Source organism: Phalacrocorax carbo, chromosome Z (genome assembly GCF_963921805.1).
Source record: "Phalacrocorax carbo chromosome Z, bPhaCar2.1, whole genome shotgun sequence".
Lineage (NCBI taxonomy): Eukaryota > Metazoa > Chordata > Aves > Suliformes > Phalacrocoracidae > Phalacrocorax > Phalacrocorax carbo.
The window spans coordinates 17,266,397-17,292,965 of NC_087548.1; the positions used below are offsets into that span (position 1 = coordinate 17,266,397).

General features: G+C 40.5%; 2 protein-coding genes across 2 annotated transcripts in view; both read right to left on the reverse strand.

Moving 5' to 3' along the window:
* TTC33 (tetratricopeptide repeat domain 33) overlaps positions 1 to 1,359 on the reverse strand; it is a 54,639-nt gene extending 53,280 nt beyond the window's left edge. Inside the window, exons 1-2 of the mRNA XM_064438014.1 lie at positions 881 to 1,359; positions 74 to 302 (exon numbers count right to left, since the gene is read on the reverse strand). Of these exons, the coding sequence (XP_064294084.1) occupies positions 74 to 294 (221 nt within the window). The 5' untranslated portion in view covers positions 295 to 302; positions 881 to 1,359. The remainder of the gene's footprint in view (positions 1 to 73; positions 303 to 880) is intronic.
* A 902-nt stretch (positions 1,360 to 2,261) lies between these two features.
* Positions 2,262 to 26,569, reverse strand: PRKAA1 (protein kinase AMP-activated catalytic subunit alpha 1). Its single transcript, XM_064439591.1, has 9 exons — positions 26,429 to 26,569; positions 19,996 to 20,137; positions 16,926 to 17,019; positions 15,086 to 15,230; positions 13,214 to 13,301; positions 12,099 to 12,323; positions 8,270 to 8,756; positions 7,730 to 7,856; positions 2,262 to 5,374 (listed from the first exon to the last, which is right to left on the reverse strand). Exons 1-9 carry the CDS (start codon positions 26,529 to 26,531, stop codon positions 5,130 to 5,132), a joined length of 1,656 nt encoding a protein of 551 aa, XP_064295661.1. The 5' UTR covers positions 26,532 to 26,569; the 3' UTR covers positions 2,262 to 5,129.

Sequence of the window (26,569 nt, forward strand, 5' to 3'; positions counted from 1 at the left end):
TTTAGAGAGGGGATTAAAATGTCACTTAGCACTTATTCAGTCAATGAAAAAGAGTAAGATTAACAATCAGTACCTCCTATTTTCAGCCAAATTTGCACCTTCATCCTTCAGCTCCTTGCTTTTCTTTACACAGTCTTCTAACAGAATTTCCTTTCTTCTCTTAGTTGCATGCACCCAGTTAGCATCATCATCATTAGCCAGATCCTTGTCATCCGCAGCTTCTGCTTCAAACTGCTGAGAAGTTGCTTTTGAAACTTTCTCACCAATCTTTTTCTTCCACCCAAAAGAAGCCATTCGGAGAGCTAGATAAAAATGTATTTCCAGTAGTTTGGTAATTTAGCTTTCAAGTACATGAAAGAAAAAATACACCTCACTCATGTCGATTCTAAAACAATAACACATAACAGGCTGCCACTACCCCACACAAGTTCTACCCATTGGCCTCACCACAGATGTTAGTCAGGCAACTATAACTTTCAGCCCACCTGAAAGATATTCTCTAGCTGGGGAAAAAAAAACGGTGGGGGGGGGGGGGGGGGGGGAACCACACACACAAAAAACCCGAGAGCTCTGACACACCAGAGAGCGTTAAAGCCAGCACACCAGAGACCAGACCAAAGCAGGAAGGAAGCGACTCGGTCCACGCTGAGCGACGCGCTGCGGGCACGGCCACTGGCCCAGAGCACCAGGATCCGCACGACCCCAACGGCCCTCGGCCGCCGCCCACCCCCGGCGGGGCCGCTCCCGACAGGACGCCAGGGGGGCGGCAGGAGCCGAGCCGCCAGAAGGGCTGAGGGGGACCGCGTCCTGCGCCGCCCCAGCCTCCCCGCAGAGAAGGCCCCGGCCCAGCCCCGCATCCCGCACCGGTCCCAGCCGTTACCTGCCGCTTTCCCCCCGGTCAGCCCGCCGCTCACCCCGGCCTTCCGGCAAGCAGCGGAAGCGCGGGCGGCAGCTGCCGGGAGAGAAAAGGAAGGGCCCCGGCAGCGAGCACCGCCCCTGGCGGCCCCGGGAGCGTGCTGGGAGCTGTAGTTCCCCCCGCAGAGCTCCCCGCCCGCGGGCCCCGCCGCCGGGTGGGTGCGAGGGCCGTGGAATGCGGCGTCCCTGAGCCCGCCGGGCTCCGTCTGTCCGGGAGCGGCCGGGGGGCGCCGCAGGCGTGGCGCCCTGGGGGCGAGGGCGGCTGCCCGGTTCCCCGCTGCGCGGCCGGAGGCGCGGCTGAGGAATGTGATCCCCAAGGGCGCCCGGTAGCGCTGCGGCCCCCGCCCGCCAGCAGTGATCGGGAGCACGGAGGGGCAGGGGAAGGAAGGGAATGGCGCCCGGGTGTCGCCAGCAGCCCCCAGTGCTCCTGTGGGGCTGTCACCTCCCCGCGGGGGGCGCCTCCGGGCATGAAACACTTGCGTGGAAAAATGACCGAAGCTGAAAGGGCGGGGTTTTTCCCCCTGAAAGGAAGGAAAAAGGCCACGAAGTTAGTGAAGGGTTTAGAGGGAAAGCTGTATGAGAAACAGCTAAACTGACTTGGTTTGTTCAGCCTGGAGAGGAGGCGGCTGAGGGCAGACCTCATCGCAGTCTGCAGCTTCCTCACCGATGACAGGAGCTGAGGGAATGGCAGGAGGATGTGCCAGGGGAGGGTTAGGTTGGGTATCAGGAAAAGGTTCTTCCCCCAGAGGGTGGTGGAGCCCTGGAACAGGCTCCCCAGGGAGGCAGTCATGGCACCAAGCCTGGCAATGTTCCAAAAACCACTTGGACAACACTCTCAGGAGATACAGTGTGAATTTGGGGTTGTCCTGTGTAGGGGCAGGAGTTGGATTCAGTGATCCTTGCAGGTCCCTTCCAACCCGGGACATTCTATGATTCTGGAAAAAATATGACAGGCTACAGGGTTTAAAATTGCTCCCTAGTTATAAGGGCAATGGCAAGGCAAAAGAACCATCCACAATGCATGAGAAGAGCAGAGTGGAAGATGGGCGAGAAGGCGAGCCACCGCAGGGCAGAACAGAAGGAGACTTTTAGACCGAAAATTCAGCATTCCTTCCATCTAGAAGTCCTTTCTGCAGCAAGAGGGTTTACATGATCCAAGGGAAAACAGCCAGTCGGGCCAGGCGAGCACAGTTGGCAGCCCAGCCTGCCTCACTGGGACTGCTGCAGTAAGTTGTCATCATGTTGCTGTATACTCCAAAACGGTAATTGCTGTCATTTTTAAAACAAGTGTAACAATCCGTGTCTGTGAACTTATACATAACACTACAAGACAACACACACACAGGTTTGGTTCAGTATTTCATGTTTACTTAGTTCTAAGTTTTGAAAGTTTAAAAAGTTATACAGTTATAAACAAGCATTTTTGCCATTCAGCTTTGCAAAAGAAATCAACACAGGATGTAGGCACATCTTTGTTAAGGAACAGGACTTCCTATCTTACACTGGTAATCAACTGGTAAAATAAAATTTTTTTCCAATTTTGTATTAAACACACCAAGACAAACATTAAAGTTTCTTTTTTTAATATTGTACCACCAAGATGAATTTTTATCCATTACCTAGTGAGTTCTATTGCCCATGGACAGTCAGGTTCATCCATGTTTTTGAAAAATTTGCAATACAAAGGCAAGATAATTCAGTGTACTCCAAGTGGAGTAAGCTTGGGAACATAAACATACTTGACCAGTGTGTGTATTTCCATAAGCTGCCTCCTTACAACCCTGGCAGCTTTCTTAGTGAAGTTTTGTTTCACAGCCAAGCAGCAGATACTAGTGCGATGCTAAAAAAAGGTCTGCAAGATCCGCAGGAACACATGAAGAAAGCAGTTTCAGCAGCAAGATCTACAAAGCTTAGCAAAGTCACAAAACAGACAACTGTTTGGGTTCTACGAGGTTGTCAGTTCCCCTCTCTCCCTCTCCCACCCCTTATAAAAATCTCAGTTCAATCAGAAAACTTTTGGCCATCAAAATTGATTTATCATACCAATAAAATTTACTTCATTCAAAACTACGCATACAGTACACTTCTGCCAGATACCAAGACAAAGGAAAAAACATGGTTGTCTTAATGCACAAGAAGGCCAAAACAGGTATATAAAATAGAAGCTACTTGCATCTTGACACCTTGTTTTTGTGGTCAGCATTACAAGGAGCAGATACCATTTCTAAATATTTAGCTTAACATATGCAAGAGTGATCCCACACCAATTCCAGATGAGGAATTACTGCAATTAAAAAACCTGTACATTTGCTATATTTGTACAAGTGCAATATTTAACAATTTCAGAATAAAAGGGTAACAAACATGAACGCACTGATTTATTCAGTACATCAGAACGAATTCTTACAAGACTAAAAACAGGACTTAAAAGTAGGATTTGCAGCTGGTCCCCTCATGTTGACATCTCAATCTCAGCAGTTTAAAACCAAACCTTTATTTAAGGCAAATCTTCCACTTTGAGCTACAGTAATACAACCTTGCATTACAGGGACCATGTGTGACACTTGAGGATATACAATTGAAGTTGTAACTTGTACCTACATACCAGACAGACCACACAATTGCCCAGTTCAGAATGCAGTTAAAGCAGTTCTGGGGGTTAAAGCAGCTTTACATTTCTTCAGATTCTGTGCATGTTCATAACAGGCGAATTTCTGGACTGAAGCCAGATGGCCTGGATTAAACTGTTCTTGTACCTGTAGCCAAGAGTTCCGTGGATGAAATCTCAGTTATTAGCAAGTATCCCCATCCATTTTAAGAGTCCAGGTTTCACTGTTCATAGTAATGCCTTGATTTCCAGTCTCTCCCCAGGAGAGCAACCTTTGAAACTGAGTAGGTCCTCAAGTCTATTTTGAAGAGAACATGAATTCTTGAATACAAAACTAAACATTTTATGATATAGTTTACTGTTTATATCTATTACTGCCAGATGAAGGTGGGACTGTGGCTAGTTATATCCAATTTACAAGAGACTAAACGTTTTTGTACTAGCTGTGTTTTTAAAATGTAGGGTTCAGTTTTCTTCCTGAAACACTGCAAAAAACCATCAATGCAGAAAAATTTACGTTACTTGTAATTGCAATCTACTGTTGAAAACCTTTTTAATATTAGCACTAAAGTTGTCATGATCAGTTTTCAATGTTCAACTGAAAGTGGACTATTTAATTTCAAAATTATTTGAATAGCAAAATGTGTGTAGTTTCAACTGCAAAGTGAATCCTATACAGAATATGCTAAGTTAACATGTGATAACAGCTGTATCAAAGTATTAACATAGATTTCAAGAAACTGTCAACTTCAGATCTGCAATATCACGCAACAGCCCTTAGGCTGTGCTCTTAGCTACATGCACATTTCTAAGGAAAAGCATTCTCAGCCTGCAGTAGCAGTCGGGAGCTGCTGTGCTTCTACCACACTAAGGCATGAGCTAGCAAATCTGCACAGATCAGGAACCTGTTGACAGTTCTCCTTCACAGAGCAACGTTTTGTTTTAGCCCACGGGGTGCCATGTCTTCTCAGCATTAAGTCTCTTGCCACTATTGTGGACTCAATTGTTCTACTCACAGCCCACAGCATCACCCTTAGTGCATTACAGAGCACCTACATACATTTCCAACTGTTTGGATTTGCATGCATTTTATCAAATTTATCAGTTGTTAAAAGTAGTACATTGTAACACATTGAACTATTCTTTATCATTTACTGTCAAATAAGGGGTAAGAAACACATCAGTTTTAACACATTACTGTTAGATGTTGATAGTTCTGACCAAGGTCACCAAACTAGTAAGTGTACATTTACTTAGAATGCATCAGATGTATGCATTAGCAGTGAAAAAACCCAAGAAGGTCCACCTAACTTAAGTGTTACATGCAGCCTAATGTGCACCCAATGTAAAAAGTTACAAACACTGCCCCACAGGCATGTGATTTCCTGTACCTGTATTACACTATTAGACAGCAGACAATCAGAATTCACTCCAGCTTCAAAATAATGTATGTGAACTGCCATAATCATTTAAATCCCTGTGCAAATTGCATTCTGTGACTAGCTTTTTCAGCGCCTTCGCTAATTTACCTTGATTATAATTGGAAGCATTTGACTATGATTTAGGCATGCTTATTGCTATGAAAGAAATAAGCCCATCTTCAAACTTACTGTGCAAGTATTTTAATAAGATTTGCACACATCTCAAAAAATTCTATTGTATGACTCCCTGGTCTTGGAGTTACATCAGCTGTAGAAGAGTCAAGCGAAGAGCTCATTGAGGAGGTAAGGGATGTATCTGCAGATTTTCCTTGCGCATCAGCATCTGAATCTTTTTGACATGACCTATAATTGCTCACAGAACCCGATCTCTGTGGAGTTGCAGTCCCAGACTTCACTTCAGTGATTTCATCTAGGGGCCAAGGGGAGAGATGAGGAAAATTAGGTATCAGTATCAAATCAGTTATTGAACAGCAAACATCTTCCCTTTCTCACACTTCCAAATCTTGTTTTTTAAAATCATTAATACATAAACACCTTCTGCAAATATATTTGATACAAAATAAAAGCTTACACATATAGTAACACAGAAGCAAGTGTCCTTATGCAAATTATTCCTGTACTGTGAACTGTGCTCCAGGACTGTTTACACCTAGTTTAGACCAGCGCTTGCCATATTTTTCATGAACTAATTTCAGTGGCCAATGGTTCAATTTCAGTTAATTAAAACAAAAGCAGGATAGCATCATAAGGTTAAGCCAATAACAGTTCAAACATTTTGTAGATGCTTTTTGCTAGCATCTACTTTATTTTTGTTCTGTTTTGGTTTTTAGAGTTCGTTATTTTTACTTTGTTTAACTTGTAATAAAAATACAAGTCACTGACACATGAATTGCTAGCATCTACATTAATCTACCCTTCACTTTTGGGAGTTCTTCCCCCATAGTATGTCGTACATTTGGGCTGCACCAGCTTAAGTTTGCCTTCAGTATGAGGAAGAAATACTTTCATCTTATAACTAATGTTCTGCTGAAGTATCTCTGTTCTTACTTTAAATACTGAACATTAGTTTTACTCTCATCTGGCACCAGAAAAGTTATTTCCAGGAGAAATTAGTGAACACAGAAAAGACTGCATTTTCACATCAAAACTACTTTAAACTACAGTTTGGCAAGAGGAACAGAGAACAATTAGCTGTGGTGGAAAGAGAGAAGTCAAATCAGCTTCCCTGCTGGAAGAGAGATGGCAAATCCATGCCCTTGGGTTGTATTTCCTCAATAGTTGAAGGCAGGACTGCTGCAGTTTGCCCTCTCACAGCTGCATGCCTCTAAGCAGTCATGTCCCCTCCAACAGGGATGGCATTTATCTTGTACTGCAGTAGGTGAGTACAGGAAAGTGATTAGTCCCCTGTGTCAAGTACCACTGGATCCGAGTAAGCACCTGTATTGTTGGAAGGAACCAAGCAGGAACTGCACTGCCAAGTCAGATCAGATTAAACTATCATGACACACAGCCTTAGCTACCCTATACTGTGATCCAGCCCCACTCCAGTAAACCCTTTTTCCATGCCACATGTTTTTCTAAGGATGTCATCTACACCACTGGCTGTAGGTAATTCTGCTTTAGTCTACTACACCCATGAACAGGCAACGTGGGCAGTCTCTGTTAGCTCCCCCATTCATTTTCAGGAATTCATTTTCAGGAAGGTATCCAACTGGATTTGTATGCTGTGTTACTGTCATTCTCTAAATATATCTTTGTACAGGTTAGACCTACTGCTTTTAAGACTTCAGTTACTGCAAGCATACTACAACTGTCTCAAATTTTGTCTACTACTAGTATTGGTGGGTTGACTCTGCCTGGCAGCTATACCTCAGCACAATGGGGAAGAAAATTGGAAGGGCAAAAGTGAGAACACTCATGGGTAGAAAAAAATATAGTTTAATATGAGGAAGAAAGAAAAACAGGAAAAAAAAAAGTGATGCAAAAGCAATAATTCACCACCTCTCCAAAGCAGGTTCATGCCCAGCCAGTCTCAAGGTTACCTTCCCCAGACTCCCATTCCCTCAGTTTCTTTGCTAAGCATGACATTATATGGCATCAAATATCCCTTTGGTCAATCTGGCTCAGCTCTCCAGGTTGTGTCCCCTCCCAGCCTCTTGCTCAGCCCTGGCCTACTCATTGGGTGAGAGAGTGGGAAAAAGAAAGAATAGATACTATGCAAGTACTGCTCAGCAGCAGCCACAACACTGGTGTGTTATCAACACTGTTGTCGTCACAGATCCAAAACACAGCACCATATAGGCTGCTGTGAAGAAAATTAACTCCATCTCAGCCAGACCCAGCACAGCAATGTACAATCCAAGTCAAATTTAAATGCCTAGATGCCAAGCTTTATCTTTACCAGGAAATGTTAATCACATGCTTATTTCAGATCTAAATTAATATTTAAATTTGGGAGTTTAGGTTGATCCAAATCTCACCTCTCACAGCCCTGTCCCCTTTTGCACTAGTGGTACTAGTGCTGGCACAGACACAAAATGGAGCAGTTCAGGAGTGATATAGCTAAAGAGCTATTATTGAAGGGATGAAGCAGCTAACCATCTGACCACAGGAACACCAGACCAGGAAGGAATAAAGAAACACTAGATCAGCTTAAGCTAATAAAGGTCAACACTTACTTTATTTCTAAAATAAATTAAGGCATGTTTGCATTTAGAATTATTTCCCGTACAACTCCATTAACTTATGTTAAGTCTTCACATACCATCAATGCTACGGAAGTCCAGTAAGTATGTCCTGCTGTCCACCTGATACAACTGTAGACTCATTTTGGAATACGCACTTGTTACTGGGTTCTTCCTTCGAACACGTAGATAGTATGGATTTACAACCTAGTACAAAAGAGGTTTGAGTTATTTACCAAAACCGCTTGAAAAGCACTGTGTATTGGTTTTGTCATTTCAACTCACTGGTACTATCAAGTGATTTCAGGCTATCAGGCTTACACCTGTTGGAGTTGTAGGGGGTTTTGGGGTTTGGCTTCCCCCCGCCCAAGCCATCAGAATAACATTCTTACAGCACCAACAGAAAAGTTAGACTTGTTAGCAAGGCTTATTTTCCTGTCAGCATGAATAGCCTTCCCCAAAACCCTTCCTGCACAACAAGCACAAGCAGTCCACACAGGCACATGAGATTATTTTCCAGCGCAGGAGAACAGTTTCAGAGTTCTAGGCTATGTAACTACACAGCTCAAACAAAAAAAAAATCTACTGTTGACTGCTATAAAGATCCTTTATTCTTTTACCTTCCATTCATAATCTAGTTGTTTAATTGCTCGACAAACTTCAGCCATGATATCATTTGGTCGACTCTGACTCCGTATTCCTAAATGCCACTTAGCTCTTCTTACACCTTGGTGTTTTGATTTCTGTGGATTCAGCTCATCAAGAGTATGGCGAGGACGTGGAGCTTCGGCTACTAAAAATGGCACTCTTTCAGGATGAGGGCGAGACAGATGGTGATCATCAAGAAAAGAATCTGGTGGGCTTGTAGCTAAGTAGAAGTCCTTGGCCTCATTCATTATTCTTCTATTATCTATAATGAGGTGATAAGCAACCGCTAAAGGGTCCTGATGATTTCGGCTGTATAGACAACTTAGCACTTCCTCTTCAGTGCATTCAAACTTCTCACACACTTCTTTTAAGGCTTCATCATCAATCATGGTAGAGCTATATGATGGGTCTTCAGGAAACAAGTATTTTGGAAGGTCCTGCTTAAACCATTCATGTTCCCTATATTTAAAAATAAAAGAAGTCTGAGTATATGTATGTAAAGCAAACCCTTTTAATACTAAATTCTTTAAAAAATAACATTATTTTTAGTCTGTATAAGAACCACCACAGTTGCCAGTCCAAGTCCACTTCTGTGCAGCACAGACAGTAAAACCATACATAAAGGAAAGTAATCACCACCTTCACAAGGTTTGGCTAGATGTTTTACAGAAGACAGAAAAAATCCACTTCCCTGTAAGTTTTTCAACTACTTGAACTTCAAAAATGTCTTTGTATAACTCAACCAGCTTTTTATATAAATGGTATTTTTTTTACTGCCACTATGTGAGTTTCGAGATATTTTCAACTTTATTTATACTCAATTTATACTACCCACCTTGAGTTGTCCCTACCCAAGTAAAAACAATACACAACAAAATTAAGAATGGTGAATAATTTTGGTAGATGTTTGGACAAGGATTTTTGAATATTGGAGTCACATTGTTCCCACCTCAAACAAGCTGCCTATCATTTTTTCACCCCCAGCTGTCTCTAAGACTTAAAAGGGTTGAGGGGAAAGCTATGGAAGGGTCAGTCTGTACCTCTTTACTACTGTACACATGGGCTGCATTTGTTAGAGGGGCAAGGGAAGTTACAGAAGGAACCAAATACCTACATTGCCTGATCATATGTAAACCATAAAACTGTTCTGTGTGCCTACAGTAAGCTGCTTAACTAGCCAAAGGGTATAGCATGACACTAATTTTGAAAGTATTCTTGCCTATAGCATAAATACTTCCTACAGATTTAAGAACAGTTGTATGGATGTCATGGTTTAATGCCAGCCAGCAACTAGGCACCACGCAGCCACTCGCTCACTCCCCCTCCAATGGGACCGCAAAGAGAACTGGAAGGGTAAAAGCAAGAAAGAAACTTGTGAGTTTCTCCACAGCTGAGACACAGGCCTATATGGAAGAAACCAGATTCTGTTCTGATTCTCAGAGTTGGCTGGCCAATCCATCCACAGTTGGTACCTCCACATCTGTCCAGGTCATTCGGACCAGGGTGTTGGCATATGATGTCAGTGAACCCTGTACAGACTTATACCACATGGACCACATGCACCAGATTTCATCCAGGTGTTTGGATATCTGTTTGTCATCCAGGTTGCTACCAATCACCTCCACCATGGCTAATTGCCTCAGGTATTGGATACCTCCCTCAGTGGTTGTCCATTTTCTTTGGGAATTTGCAAGATCTTCCTTGAAGGGCTACCTGTCCTTCACACTTGATAGGAATTGCCTCCAAAGACTAAAGACCTGCTATTTTCATGATCCCTTTGTCAATGGCCTTATCCCTGGCAAAGGATCCCAGCTGCTAGTCTTCCTTACCCTCCAATTCCTGACTACTGGCCCCAATATCCCAGCATCAGAATAACCAGCTGAGAATTTGCTCACCTGGATGACAACTTAAGTCTTTTTGCATATCTCACAGCTCACTTAAGGATAGGGATCAGGTGGTTTTTGCCTTATTTAAGATTTCAGTCCCTCCCTCCTCCCATTCTTACAACTGCGCTGCTGCAGAATAGACTGCCTTCTCTGATTCTCTCTCCTGCTCCCTCTTAAGAGTGTCTTCTTCATCCCTCACTAAATGAACTGACTTCTGCTTCAGTTGTTTCTTTTTAATTATAGGAGCAATCAATACAGTTAAAGGCTGGGTCTCTGGCTTAGCCACAGAGTCTGTTGGTATGTTTTCAGATCCAGAGACCCTGTCTTCTCCTTGACAGTGATATCCTGAAGAAAATTGAATTTTTGGAATTTTCCGCTAAGCTGTAACAATGAACTATGCGAGCTTGGTAAAACAGAATTTGACAGCCAGAGAAGAAAACTGATGGATAGGGAAGCACTTGTTTTATGACTATATCCTTGAGGTGAGCTGAGAGACTCAAAGCAAACATCCACCTCAGAAGATGCTGAGGACCACCAGGTGAAAAAGTGTATAGTCAAGGAGAACAACTAATTGGGATGTTGATAAGAACTAAAACAAAATGCCCTTTAGGTGAACTATCCTCATTATAATACTAAAAATCACACCCATAGGCCAGGAACCCACCCCCAAATCAGCCCCTTACTCTCTAAGCATGCATTGGTAAATTTAAAGGGAGCTGTACCTTTAAGTTGAAGAGAGAAGGAAATTAACCAATTATTAGCTGGGAGGTGTGAATATTAGCTGTGACTGACACATTTAGCTGTATAAATGCCTTGTAGTTTCTCGGTGTGGTGTGCTAGCTTTGTGGGGTTACCACCTAGCACCCATCTTTGTCCAAAAATTAATTAAATAAAATACCTCCATTCTGTGTGTAGTTTGACATTTTGCACATCGGGCAAACACACACACTTTTCAGGGTAACATAAGCACTACTTAGCAACAGCTAAAACATAAGTGTGCTATCAGCATTATTCTCATACTAAATCCAAAACACAGCACTGTACAAGCTACTAGGAAGAAAATAAACTCTACCCCAGCCAAAAGAGAGACAGTGCGCCACATTTTTTGTTCCACTGAAAGAACATGAACATTGCCAACTTCCTAACTTCCAACCCTAAAAGCAGCAGCATTTCCAGTCAGGCAGTACATCAGAGCTCTGTCCTTAGAGTTTCTTATAAAGGGAACAGGAAAACCTAACTAAGCTGCTGCATGAAGTACACAGCTCTATCAGCTACCAATTGTCACACTTGTCAAAGCAGTCACCTTCTCCAGAATCTCCTCTTGGAATCTGGAGCCTTTGATGGCTATCTGTACCTACAGGCTTTAACTTAATCAATATTGGATGCAGTAATTATCACTCATATACAAATTCATGCCAGGGTTCTGAAGCTAGAAAGTGCCATCTTGCATGTGGAATATTCAGTCTTAAGAGATGATCTTTCAGAGTCTGAAGAAATATGAATAAAAGTAGTAGTGATCAAAGAGCCGTAACTTTCCCTCCCACATTTACAATACAGAATAGCGGATCTTAACAGCAAAGACATTTTGCCCAGCAAAGTCAATTCAGTATAGTTTTTGCAAACCATTCTGCAAGTAAACAGCTTTGCTATAGCAGTCTTAAACTTCAGAATTCAGAGTTTCTCTGAATTTCCATAGGTAATATATATATTTTTTTTTTACTGTGACCTCCAATATTCATTATTTAGCCACTGGAGATCAGAACCATCAGTACTAAAGCCCAACCACCAGAAGTTTAATTTTTCTTCTCAGTTTAGAAAACATGGACAAGCTATATGAGCTATTTCTTTGTTCTGCATATTTGCACAGAGATTATCATTCCAGCATCCTGTGACCGGACAGCAGCTAATGTTTTACCTAATGTCTCTGATTGTTGCCCTCTTCATTGGATCCACTTGCAGCATGTGCTTCAAAAGACTAATTACGGAAGGATTCAGGTACTGAGGGGTATAAAAGATACCATCACATATCTTCTTAAAAAGGGTTGGCACGTGATCATCATCAAATGGCAGTGTTCCACATAACAACGCATACAGAATAACCCCACTGCTCCAAATATCTACTTCTGGACCTGCATATAATCTGGGAAAGAGTCAATCATTAGTGACTTGTGTTTAGTATATTTAAACAGATTTTCTTCCTTTCTTACATTGTATGACAGTAATCAAAAGTGTATGAACTCAGGACAATTGATCTGTCAGTACTGTTCCATTTCAGTTCTGTGCCACGCCTCCCCTTGAACTTTAGTGTGCCCTGTTACATATTTGAAGGGGCAGGACACGTACATAGTTTTCCCCTCTGTTGTATAACAATAATCCACAAATCCAATTTAAGACAATGGCAAACAAAGAAACTTCCACCTACTACTAAGAAAGCCCATGTTATATATTGTTATCCCTGTTTTAGCAGAATCTGTGGAAAGTCATCTATCCCCCAAATCTGGGAGGCTGAAAAGTTTAAGACAAGTCCATATAGCAGAACCTGTCACATATTCTGTGTTACTGCCTGAATAAACCAGATATTTGGCCTCCAGTCAGAAAACGGCAATAATAGGGGGGCAGCTGAAAGCAGCAGATTTGACAATCAAGTTCAAAAAAAAAGGAAAGTTACCTTCAGACTGAGTATCTACTCTGCAGCAGATACTTCACCGCTACTCAACTTCACAGCAGACTCTGCCTGTAAATCTATCCATACCTCTACTTCCAAGATCTGAGCTGTAAGTGAGATTTTTAAACCAATTCAGGCACACCATACACACTGGATTTGGGGCATTTGACATCACCTCCACCTTACAGGAACTATTCAAAGCTAGTTCATAGAAGCCTTAAATACTCAAGAAAAATTACCAAGACAATTAAAAGTTTGATCCATGGTTTCTCAGCATCAAGCCTGCCAATTGATGTAGTTTTGTAGCCTTTGGAATCAAGCAGCAAAATGACTGAAGTACATGCATGCAACATAAAAGAAACTACCTTCCTGAAATTACTTCTGGTGCAGCATAGTTAGGGGAACCACAGCTTGTTCTTAAAAATTCTCCATCTGACATCATATTTGATAGACCTGAAAGTGTAAAAGAGTAACTACTAAAAATTCAGAGAGCAAAATTATTTCACACTGCATATACCACCTAGTAATTCAAATTAGAAAATTAACAAATTTATATCCGACAAGAAGTAACATTGTTTGGAATTACTGAAATTTTCATAAGCATGCCACATAATCCTCCATTTACTTTACCAGAAATTGTAGTAACATCAATCCATTATTGCACTCAACCTAGAGATATTTGAGAACATGTTTATTCCAAGGCAAAAAACAGTCCAGTTTGGACGACACAGGCATGACAGAGAACAAAATTGCTCTAAGGAAGATGGAGCAGCATAGCAAGATAGCATTTTGGTCATTAGCAAGAAAGTCTTAAAAACCATATTCACTTTTAAATGCCAAAGTGGAAGATGCTACCACAGAATTGCCAAAAATTCTATAATAGGTTATCCAGAGTAAAGGAACAGAGGAGTATATGACTTCATCACAGTTTAGACACCTACACTGCTCAGCTGGCTACTTAATCTCTGCAGTTCTGTAGTTTGATTTTCAATATTCTTTTAGTAATTAAAGAGTACTTCAGAACTAGGCCATCTTCATTCACCAGCCCTCGGTATAGTCTAATATCAGTAAAGCACTACCACTTCTAGAATAGCTGTGGAAAATACCTTCTAGTTTCCTCAGTAGAGGCTGCATGATCAAGACTACCATAAACCAGACAACTCAGTTTCCAAGAAGAAATTCTGCCCTTTTATGGGGTAGTGGGAGGGAGGAGGGCACAGAGGTGAAAAAGTACAGCTTGGCTAGCTTTCATATTCTATATATGCTGCTCTGTCTACAGCTTTGCTGATACTTAAGTTACAGTACGATATTTTTATAAGGTACTGTTCTTCATTTCCTCACCACATACACCATTTCACCCAAAGCATTTTCTACACAAAAGAAATCAATACAAATCCCAGTGCCCACATATTTGAACACTACACTTTTAAAATATTCTTAGAGTATGCAGCATTACCTAGCATCTTTCACCAGAGACATCAAAGTGCTTTACAAGGGCAGGTATGTCTACAAGAGATTTATTGCGATGATATAGCAGTATTGATACCTTACTATGCTTATATGGTGACTTTTCCTGATTCAGATAGCTCCAAGAACTAGCTGCCAGTCTTCTCAGCAGCTGTGTCACTAACAACTGGTATAAACAATTAAGCTTTCTGATTAGTTAGGCAGGTATATAGCAAAAAGCACAGGAGCTTGCAAGATTAGCTCTTCTTAATTTACCTTTTATGCTTTCATTACACTTTTTTCAATCACATCTTTGGAGTTTTTAAACTGACTTTAGAGTAGTTTAATAGGACTTGTGTATTTTCCTACAGCAATGTGGTTCTTAAACATGATGAACGTTGTACTTCTGAGAGAATTAAGCACCTACATTTTACAGATGGTACAACAGGCAATAGGAGTGAATTTTGAAGGCGAAAGGTCAGGAACTAAGTCTAGTTAGCACTTGGAAGAAAATATGATTAAGCAAAGTGAAACAAATCAGTGCACAATTTCACCCAGTCACAGAAAATACCTGAAAAGAAAGCTTGAGAGGAAAACAAATTCTACATATGTGCAAGAACATAATTTTGCTTTACATTCATACTCATCAGGTTCTTGTATTGTGTCCCACCACCAAGTATTCAAGTATACACATTTCATAAAATATTTTAAACATTAAATATTTCCCATAGACATTAACAGGATCTAAATAACACTAGAAATGCAATCAGATATAAAATAGCAATGCTTACCAAAGTCAGCTATCTTGGCATTCATGTGTGCATCAAGCAGCACATTCTCAGGCTTCAGATCTCTATGTACTACCATATGCCTGTGACAGTAATCCACACCAGAAAGAATTTGCTGGAACAGACGCCTACTTTCCTTCTCATCAAGCTAAGATAGACAAAGGTTTTAAACAATTATAAGACAGTGGAAGATAACTTGGGTTTCATTTATATTAATTAAAGGAAGTTCTCCCATGACCTAAAGATACCATTTATAGTTTTGATACTTTATACAGCACAGTATCAGAACTTGTAGCAGAAGGCTTCATAGCTCACACCACTTTGTACCACAGCTCCAAAATAAAACATACCACTAACTCAGAAAGTCACTGAAATTTCTCACCCTTTTGAAACTTGTTAGGCAGATGTTACATACTCAGTAACTAGAAACATTAGCACCCAAACATTAACTTTGTCTAACTGGAATATCAATGAACTCTGACATTTATGCACAGCTTAAGTTGACAAAAGCAGCTGACATACAGCACAGGAGTGATAAATTTTAGCTGCTATTTATGCTATTATCAACTAGCCCCAAACAGCAGGCTTAACTGGGCATTTCCTATGAACATGCCCTAATCCATGCCACAAGTTTGTTCTAACAACTAACTAGAAGTATCCTGGCTATCATTTGATCGCTTGTCAAAAGTGACTTCAGAGCTTTCACACAAACTGTTCTACTAGTAGAAGAGGGTAATAAGGGCACAATGGTAGCTTTCCAATAAAGGATTATACTGAAGAAATAGTTTTCAGCTACTCCAGCTGGATACATATCCACCCAGTTTGTACCCAATAATTGTAAATTAACATATCAGTTGAGAGGAAAAATGCTATGACAAAGTCATACATAAAGATCTGAAACATGTTGACATATAAACATTTTTACTTTCAGAACAAGATGTAGCCATAAAGTATATTTTAATTGCTAACAGCCGACTTAATGCTGAATACATAAACACAAACCTTCATTTAATGGTGTGACCAGCACCCCCTGCTTCCCAACACTGGTAATGTGGTTAGCATAACTAAAACCATTTTATGAGGCAAGAGGCCATTCTCTGAGTCACATATTTGTGCCCCTTCCCTCATTATCATGCACTGAAGGTCCTGTGAACCAAGCAGACAAACCCAACAGATTTCTTCTTCCCCTCCCTACCAGCCTCAAGATTCCTGGGTACCAGAGCAGTCACCCCCTTTCTCACTAGACTTGAAGGTCCCAGGCACTCAGCTAGCCAGGTGGTGGTGACGACTCCCTCATAGAACAAGGAAGTGTAACCGCACCCAGAGTACTGTACATAAAAATCAAGCAGTTACAAGTCTGAAGTGGGGAACCTGGACCAGAACTGCTGGACAGGGAGACCCATCACCCCCCCCAGCAGCTGGGGACGCCTCGACCATCCTCTGCTTCCTCTGAGGGCTGAATGACTCGTATTCTTCCATCTGATTTTCCAGTCTAGACTGTGATTGTTATATTGGTAGAGCAAACTATGTATTAAGATTTGACCCAGTCTGCAGAAGGTCTGGGTCATTAGAAATGGTAAGTTGTATTATAAATTCTGTATTATAGCACATACAGTTTGTACTACAATGATTCTGCTTGTAGAAATCCTGTGCCACTCTAATCATAAGTTCTGTGCTACACTAATCATTATGCCCTGTTAAGAAAATAAAGCTTTAATTATATCATTCTGCTGAAGATCCCCAAGAACCACCAGTCTGTCCCCTCAGTGTCAGGTGACAAGAATGTTGCAAAAGCAGTAACAGAATGCAAGTCATTGATTTGTAGAGTTGGTCTACTTCTTACCCTTCCATTTTTACAGATATAATCAAACAGTTCTCCTCCTGAAACATATTCCATCACCATGAAAATGTCAGTTGGTGTACTGATGACCTGGTACCTGACAAGAGAAGGTATCTGTTAGTCTACACACTCAGTAAAAGAAGCTACTTATATTCAGTTAAAACCAAAGGTGTGCAAAGAGTCAGACAGAAGTATACTTTAAATTATTTATCAGCTGATTTACAGCTATTGGAATGACAATATTTTTCAGAAGCTATTTCCTCTTCTTACACTATGTGAAGCTGTCATTGTCAAAACTAGCAGGAAATTTGGATTCCCCACCAGGAATATCAGTCTTTCTACTTGCAAATGACAGCTTAGTCCAAATGATTTCTGTGAAACTATTTACAGTGCTGCCTCGCAGACAGCTTGGTATAGTGAGGAAGGAATTCAAAAGGACTTTGCTAGTGTCTCAAAAATACACACTTTTCAACCTTAACATGCAAAAAACCCTGACTTGCCATAAATAAAAAGTATAATTCAAGAGTAGAAAAAATTGTTCATAATAATAATAATGAATATAATCTTTTACAGAGACCTAAATCTGTCATTAGTACAAGATTGATCGACACTCTGGTTATTACATTTTTATCATTCTACTTCTCTTAAGTTTAAAAAAAAACCTCTGAAGTTTTGAAACAACTAGTTTATGGCCAAACACCCCATTTAAGATATTTTTCTTTTGTACTATATATCCTTACCTAAAAGTTGTCTAATTTTTTTCCCCTTACAGTAGTCAGAAGTGATCAATTTTTAATGGAACAAGAAAATGAACACTGGTAACACTTCAGCCAAAATTCAGATATTCTACTGAGAAGACAGCAGGCAGCAACTGGATGATAAATTAATGTCTCAAGGTACTACATTTAAGCATGGAAATATCCAAGTTGTAATTAATAACTGAATTCACACATACATTACAGAACTGCAGTGTTCTTCAAAATGCTGATTGCAGGACAAAGCAGAAAACAGAGATGATTCCACTTACTGAGACAGGTTATTCTTGAACTACATAGGCAGCAGCGGGTTCAGACTATCCAGGTGAATGTGTGTCCACACATATATATGTGTATCTACTTTAACAGGTTAGTATTATAGTGTAACATTTCAATAATCTCAACGCCCTCCCGAGGCAGTTACCAACACAAGATCTAAGTTAGGTTTATCTAAAATCTTACAGTCCAAGAGGCTTCACGTTTACTGATTTTTCTACCACCTTGGTTGAAAGTACTTCATGTACTTAAATATCAACAACATTCTGAAGACATGGCTAAGACACTACTACAGAAATAGCATTTTAATCCTTCTACTCCAAAAGTTACAGACGTGCTTCTCTATAGTCAGTTCATTTTTTCTGGTTATGGAAAAGGAGGTTGTGGAATAGTCACACACCTATAGTATAAACATGGTTATCAAATCACACAGTGTGGAGGACCAGAATGCAAAAAGAAGTAATTTTACACAGGAAAATAAGAGGAGATGCTCCAAATGTTTTTATTTAAGGAGTGGTATAGAAAGAAAATCTTATTGAAACAGGCTTGCAATTGTATATCCTGGTAAAGCAGCATATGAATTATTTTGTAAAGCACAGAAATGTTCCAAATTAGACACTGTCTAATTTGTAACATTAAGCTGAAAAAATCTGTTTCCCTTTATCCCAAATGTCTTAAGCTGCTGTCTAGCAGTTCCCCAATCCTGGTAGCCCAAGCAGTATGATCCTAAGTTACTAGCAAGTCTACCTGCACAACAGCGCATCACTCATATCTCAGATGCTTTTTACACACATGCTTATAATCCTTCTGCTTTAGAAATACAACCTAATCAAGTGAAAAGTTGTGGATCCATCAATTTTTCCATCATCTCCTACATCTTGTCCTTTCTCTCCACATGCAGGAGAAAAAAATTCTCCCCGCAATTCACTGAAAAGGAAACTATCATCTGACACCTGCTAAGCTGACTTAACAGTTTAGCAACACTGCAAGTACACGTTCCTGTTCCACCCCCATATCTCAGTTGGTACACTGACACTTCGTGTTTTGTTTCGAGTACAGGTATGTCCTTTGGACTCATTAATGAACTCTAACAGGCAGCACTAGCAATTTTGCAGCCAAATCAGCTTAATAGTCTTCTGAAAACTAACTCACTGAAGATGTTAGTGAGTTGATCTTACATAATCCAAATCAGCTTCAGTGTAAGAGCTGTTGCCAAATTAAAAGGAATGTATAGGGATGGCATGTCAGTGGCAGCAGTGTCTTAATACTGCCAATAAAAACACCTAACACCAACACCATGATTAAGGCAGTGAAAGTCACCCATGCTCTGGGGCTGCAAGTTAACTTTTCAGGAAATGAAAGGCAAAAAAGTCAGTGGCATTTGTAATTTATTTCCTCAGATCAGACATGAAGGATCTCCTTTGTGACATATTTAATTATACTGTGAACTCCACTGTTGAAGTATTGATCAACTATCAGATGTAAACAGGCACACTGTAAATACCACATTTAGACAAGCAGTAGCAGCTATATTGAAGGATTCTGAAACAGTCACATTATCACTGAATATCCTTAATTCAAAAAAATGTCAGAGCACCATCTGCATTGGAAAACCATAGATCACTGCCAGCACATCACGAAAAGCATATCTCAAGTATGAAAAGACAATAAACTTACTATAGAAACACCCTTTACAATCTTGTTAATAACTCATCTTCTAAGCAGAGAAAAGATCAAACATAACGAGAAAAAGAAAACTGAAGTAGCAGCTAAAAACAGAGATGGATAATACTAGAAGTATCTATCATAACTATCCAAACAATTTGTAAGCAAGATCTAATGGAAGCTCTCCAGCCTGCAGAAAAGATGGGTTTTGTAAACACACATTACAGAGGACACTGAAAATGGCTACATACTTAGAAACTGGTTATTTTCCTGACAAGATACTGCTAGTAGTATTGCTCTTTAAACATGTTTCAGATCAGTGAGAGCAAAATAAGATTACTGCTTAAATATGTTTGGTTATAGCAAGCAAAACTTACAGCTTGATTATATGAGGATGCCTGAAGAGTTTGAGGTTCTGAATCTCCCTGCGGATTTTTCCTACAACATCAAGGCTGCGAATCTTCTGTCGATTCAGGATCTTCACTGCAACTTTATGCCCAGTTAACTCATGTTTGCCAACTGCAAGGAACAAGGAAGTATTTAGTCAGGGTTTTCAATGGCTCTGTAAAGACATTAATTTGCCCATTTCAACTGTAGCCAAGATATAAAAGTTGTTAGCATTCCATATATTCCCATTATATTTGGGGATGTTGAAAACCAGATGGCATGTCATTTCTTGTGCCCTACTCCAGTTTCTCCCACAATTTTATCACTAGAAGATGAATGGGCTGTGTAAGAAAAACCTTAAACCTAACCCTCAGAAGTCTTTCAGGAGTGCAATAATGTAGTCATACTGCAAACAAAGCATATTCCAAAACACTGCCATGCTTGCTGGTTAGGGAGACCATCTTCTCTCCCCATGTAAGTCCCTCCAAGCTTTTGGCTCACTTGTTAACACACTCAGGCAAGTTGGCCTGCAGCACTTCTACTTTATCTGCAAGGATCACTCTTACTAAAGAAGTCACTGCAATCCTTCCCTGAAGAATCCTGTTTCAGCAATTACCACTGAATTACCACTAAGAGTATCCGAGCAGTTTACTTGAAAATTACTTACTTATCTGTCCTTGGATCAGTTTGACCCTGTATACGCCTTACAGTCTGTGCGGTAAACACCAGAGCCTTCTTATATAAAATAAATGTCAAAAGCCACAGGAAATGAACAAAATAAAATAGTAACTACAAGAAGCAATGCAAACATTCAACCTCATACATTCCTCAGTTTCCTTCCTACTTCTAGGAAAGTTTATTTTTTCTTTCAGAGGAGCTCAAAAGTATAAAATATTTTACAGACAGTTACCCCTTAAAGTCCTTAATTTTGCAGGTGCTATTGGGAGTAGCCATAAAAAGTTGCTAAGAATATTTTTCTTAAACCCAACACTGGATCACAGATAAACCACAGAAGGTAAGTAACTCTTCTGCTAGAAGGCTTCACTATCTGCATTGGTTTCTGCATGCAGTGACTGTAACTACATGACTTTTATTCACCACCCTGATTCCTACTTTTTGAAGATAAACCAGATTCTAGGGACACCTACATAGTTCATCCTTGTCCACTTCGATTGACACCACTGACAGACCTGTGCTGAACACGTTACTCACTGATCTGGGTGCCTGTCCTCACTTGAGGATTGAGCTAATCCCTACGCTTCAAGCTTCATTTAAATATATCCATGGAAAGCTGTGATAAACAGCAGTGATCTACAGAAGTCTTTCTGCATTCAATTTGGATAGAATTAGCAAACACCTATCAAACTGTAAATCTCATTCCCAACGCAAGGCTCTCCTGCTGCCTTTTGCCTCTATATTGAGCTAAAACTCAAATTAAAAGAAATTCTTAGCAGACAGACAGAGATAATGATAAGCATCTGAGTGATTATTCTTAAAATAAAAGGATAGCCACCGTGTAAAATAAAGCAGTTAGTCTAAAATGCTGCAGGGAAGCAACTAACTAGTGGATAATCCAAGACCCTGAACCATCACAATGCAGTGGTGACATGCTTTTTGTACCTGAGAATACAGAAAGAGTCTGCTGTAAAGTGAAAAAACCACATCCCCTCATTCAGAGGAGCCATTACCTCAAAACGGCCATAATAACCAAAACACTGGACAGGCACATTCGCACTACTGAAGAACGCAAGACAAAGCCCACATCCATCACAAGTTCTAGACAGACCACAAAGGCTTGGGAGGTGGGTGACTGCAACTGTAAAATCATGTCACCTGTGAGAATTATTTGCTTTCAACCACATCTACAGTTAAAGCAATTACATCCCCTTCGTCTTCTTCAGTTCAAGTGTGATTGAAGTTTTAAAGGAACTTAACAAATTACATCACCTATGTTCAAACCCTAAGGAGTAATGACTCATTAGTGTAAAACATTAGAAAAGCAACTATTCCACTTGAATCACAAAGTCTTTGCCTACCAATAACATGAACTGAAGCCAGAAGTATTTGAAAAAATCTTTGATCAGTCAATTAAAATTTAACATTAACTTTTGTTAGTAAGAAACAGTTTCTTAGAAACTAACAATCAGATATATGAATTCGCATCTTCCTTTATTTTACAAAGTACATTTACGAATGTGTTTAATTTAGTAAGTAGCACATATATTCGAGCAATTCTACAGCTTAGTGCATAAATATAGTTCTGACATGCATTGTGTTATAAAGTCTCATTTATCAGCCAATGTGTTTCATTTCCAATCTGTCAGTCTACCTTAGAAGAAAAATGGAATTTCATTAGAACTCTGAAAAAACAATAGCAAGTAATTTATTAGCTATAACAATTTATGTTCAGTATGCAAGGCACATAAGAGTTTTTCACAACACATTTTCCATTCAGTGTAATTAAACAGTAACATTTGCAGTTGACTGAAACCAATTCTAGCTGTCACAACCTTCAAGACTGCACGTCTCAAGCCTTGATTTTATTCACTGACTGGGAGAAAACAAGATTTTCTGCTTCTTCAACGCTGTTTGCCAACTTTGAATAAGTTGTTGTAGTGAAAACATACTGTGGTTTTGTGGTGGTGCAAAAGTATCCCAAAAGTCTGTTCATTTGCTTAAGACATTTCAAATTGAATCCCTATTTTCTTCAGCAATGTTTGCCTACCCTTTTTAATTCAATTTAAGATTATAACAAACCTAGCTTTCCAAGATACGACTTTATGATAGCCATCTACTTCGTGAAACAAAACTGCTTTCTTGGATATTGTTCAAGCTATTTGTCATCAGTAAAATATCAGACACTAACTGGTAACAGACTGCTGACTATTTTTGAATTCGGCATAAAGACAGAACGGAAACCAAGACCTCAGACGGTAACATCAGGTAGAAAAGTAAGCAGCCAGTGTTAGCTTTCTGAAAGCTACTTTGTATTACCTGACAAAAGTTTTACCTATTAAAGGGAAGGCTCACAAATTAGAAGTAATCAAAATATGTGTTAGTCACCCTAACCCTCAATGAGCCATCAGTCCTTCAAAAGAATCACTGCAGAAAGTTCACTTTACAGTCCTATTACTTCCCTGTATTTCTTTATTTTCTGATCACACCATTTCATTCAAGCTTCACTATGGCTATGCCTAGCACCAAGATTTCCAAGACAGTGACAGAGTCTCAAAGTAGCAGTGACTTCTTTTAACTATTGAAGTGCAGGAGCAACAGTCTCTGAACTCAGTTCAGCAGGTCTTCAATTGGAAGAGAAAGCTGACTACGAGGCCGTCTGGAGTAAATATAACATTCTTATGGAATATAGGTACTAGTCATGAAATCTGTACAAAAAAAAGCTGAAAAAGCGCATGTTGTATTTAATGAAACATTTCTGCGATATGGCAAAAGCCTTTTTTTTTGCTTGCCTTGAGCTGAGGTTCAGAGGAAAATCTGAAGTCTTTAAAAGTATGAGCTAAACGAATGTTTTCACTAACATAAAACACTCTGTGAGTTAATTTTGTGCAAAGGCATATGGCTGCACAACATCAGATAGTAAAATGACCTCACCATCCATTTCCAGGTCTTTTATTGCCTTGACCAGGACAACCTATTTATTTACATCAGTTTTGCAGTCCATACAGACCAGGGTTTTTAACCTAGTTCTACAGATTGGAACAATCACTGTACATTTACAACCTTAATTAGTACCCCTCAGTTTCTTAGTACAAATCACTAGAAGCCTAACCATTCTTCCTTTTATGAAAGCTAATTTTTATTTCCAAATATTTTTGGAAATAATGTTTACATTTGGTGTCAGCAAGAAACATCAGTAGTGGGCTTTTTTAAAAAAAAAATAAGAAAAATTAAGTGACAAAAATAGGGACAGATCTTTTACACTGAATCCTGGTAAAGTTTAAGTAAGAATGTGTATCACATAATAGACGTAGATTCAGTACCTTCTTCTAACTCACAGCTTTCCACTTCTGTGGCATTTTAGCTTTGCCTAGACATTGGTTCTAAAGAGACGTCTCCTCCGTGACTGTCCATCTGAGGCACAGCCAAGTGAACTGAGCCACCCAGCAGTTAATTCAAGCTAGTGCAGCCAGATGAACAGTTGAAACTCAAAAACCATCACATCAGTAACAGTTATCTGTGAGGGTTAAAGGGTAAGCAACAGGATTAATTCATCTGACAGCTACCCTGACAGCAGGAGATGTTTAACAACTACGAAGTAAAGCACTGGTTTTCCAGTTCAACGTTTACAGGCTACCACCACTGTTAAAATTAAAGATCCACTTTCAAGAAGCCATATGCCCGACCCCTGCATCATGTGATCTTAGGGAAAACCCTAACTGAATTTTAAAAAGTGAACACGTTTGTTATAGTTTTTCACTTTATTGTCAATTGATGAAAGAGTAAGAGTCACCGGAGAAGGAAAATTATGAGGATTACAGGAAAATTATCACAGATCTGGTATTAAATGAAGAAAAAGTGCATGCTCAGAGGAAAACCAGTGCATTGTAGATAAAATACATCCTTTATTAAGTACAGGTAAAACAAGACAAAACTAACACAGTATGTCACATAGGGACAAAAAAAACCCCACAAACTTAAAAATCTTTTCTATGGAAACAGAGCATTAGACCATGAACACTAACATTTGCTTCCAGATCCTCAGTAAATTCCCAAGTCACTTAAGGAAGGTACTCAGTATGCAGAACAATGCTGCCTTGCACAACAAAGTGATTTCTCCCCCATCCTTAACAAAAAAATGTGTTAATACATGCACATGCGTGCTCCTCACACAATCAATAGTTACAAAGCAGCCTAAAAGAACACCTAACATTGATCAAATAGGGCAGACAGAACAGTATTATGGAAATAGAGCAACAGTAAATTGAAAAAAAGAGTTGCCAGTTTAAGTGTTTCAAGCTAACTGCATTTCATGAAATATTAACAGGAGTGACATTCAATAATATATTAAAATTGTAACAGTAGTTCCACAAAGAGACCATCTTTCAAGGTTTCAACTCCAGACATCTTTTTGCCAACACAGTTAACAGCAGCAGTACTGCAACAGCGCTCTCTGAAATTTAAGAGTGTATAGAACATTTATGTGTATACCAACCTCAGTTTTGTGCCGTGCACTGCGGGGGGCGGGACGGGGGGGACACCCCCCCACCCCCACCCCATCTTTGACTTCTCCCCTCAAACCAGGCAGACCCTCCATGAGGAAAGAGAACCTGATGCCTGTCCTCTGCTCCATCTCATCTCCTCCCTATTTAAGGAGGCGCTAAATTCCCAAGGAAAGGAATGGTACTGCAGCTGCCAGCTGGGGATCACTGCTCCCAGGTGGCTGGGGGTGTCCCTTTATAATCCCGCCTTGAAAAAAAGGAGACTCGAAGGGCTCTACTTTCAAAATATTTTCCACTGCTTTCCTAGATATTCTTAGAGACAAGTATGCTCTTATTTTCTATACATTAGTAATTTCTTCAGAACATGCCAATAGCTGAAAGAGAACAGAGAACATACAACATCTACGCTGAAAAAAACATTAAAAGTCAGGTAGCACATGAGACACAACAGGATAAGCTGTGTTATTCTACCGATTATAATCATTAGTAATCCATAATGTTAACGATAAAAAAACCTGATGAAGAACACAACCTGAGTCTAGTCTGAATCGTTTGTGAAAGGGTGTTTCCAATTTGTGCACCTCAATATTTGAACAATTCTCCCAAACAACACAGCGGGAACAGAATAAGCTAAAGCACTGTTTTTCCACCCGTGGTAGACAGCAACAAGGAAAAGTTTAACTTCTATTTTATTCCTACCAGGCTTCAAATTTGCAGCACTGCATCTGCACCACTACTAAGACAATTTTTTGAAGTCTGAACTGAAAAAAAACTTTGATAACGACTGGTCAACTAGATTTAGCATGAAGTCTTTCCATATCTGTGGGTCAGCTATGTTGCCAGTTAATCCAGTAACCCCAGACTCATCCTTTTAAACTAGTTTTTCTCTCTCTTTGTAGGGGAGATCTGGCCTTCCTTATAAAGGCATCAAGTGGTGGCCCTGGTGCAATGAACGGACAGCTCAAGACTTCCTGCTTTCATTACACATCCGAGGCTATTTTAAATAAATGCAGCATCATTCACCGCCAGTAGGTATTTCCGTAAATAGAGAAACGAAAGCTGTGCTCCCGCGGCTGCCACCTCCCGCTGCGGGAGGGCGCGCCCCGCACCCCCGGGCTGGGCCGGCGGCCCCGCCCGCAGCCGCCGCCGCCGGGGCCGGGGCCCAGCCTGCTGCTAACGGCCCGCGCAACGCGCTCCGCTCCCCGCAGCCCGGCGGGGCAAGGGCGCCCCGCTCCCCGCCGCTCACCCTTGACTTTGCCGAAGGTGCCGACGCCGAGCGTATCGCCAAGGATGTAGTGTCCGATCTTCACCCGCCCGTGCTCATGCTTCTGTTTATCCGCCGCCGCCATCTTGAGCTACGGCTTGAGTCTGCGCACGGCGCCGCGCT

Coding starts and splice junctions, on each gene's coding strand:
- PRKAA1 (XM_064439591.1), bottom strand. CDS start 26,531: ATGGCGGCGGCGGATAAACAGAAGCATGAGCACGGGCGGGTGAAGATC. Junction 15,231..16,925: donor ATATCTGTAAAAATGGAAGG/GTAAGAAGTAGA, acceptor TGTCTATCTTAG/CTTGATGAGAAGGAAAGTAG. Junction 13,302..15,085: donor TGCCAAGATAGCTGACTTTG/GTAAGCATTGCT, acceptor TTACACTTTCAG/GTCTATCAAATATGATGTCA.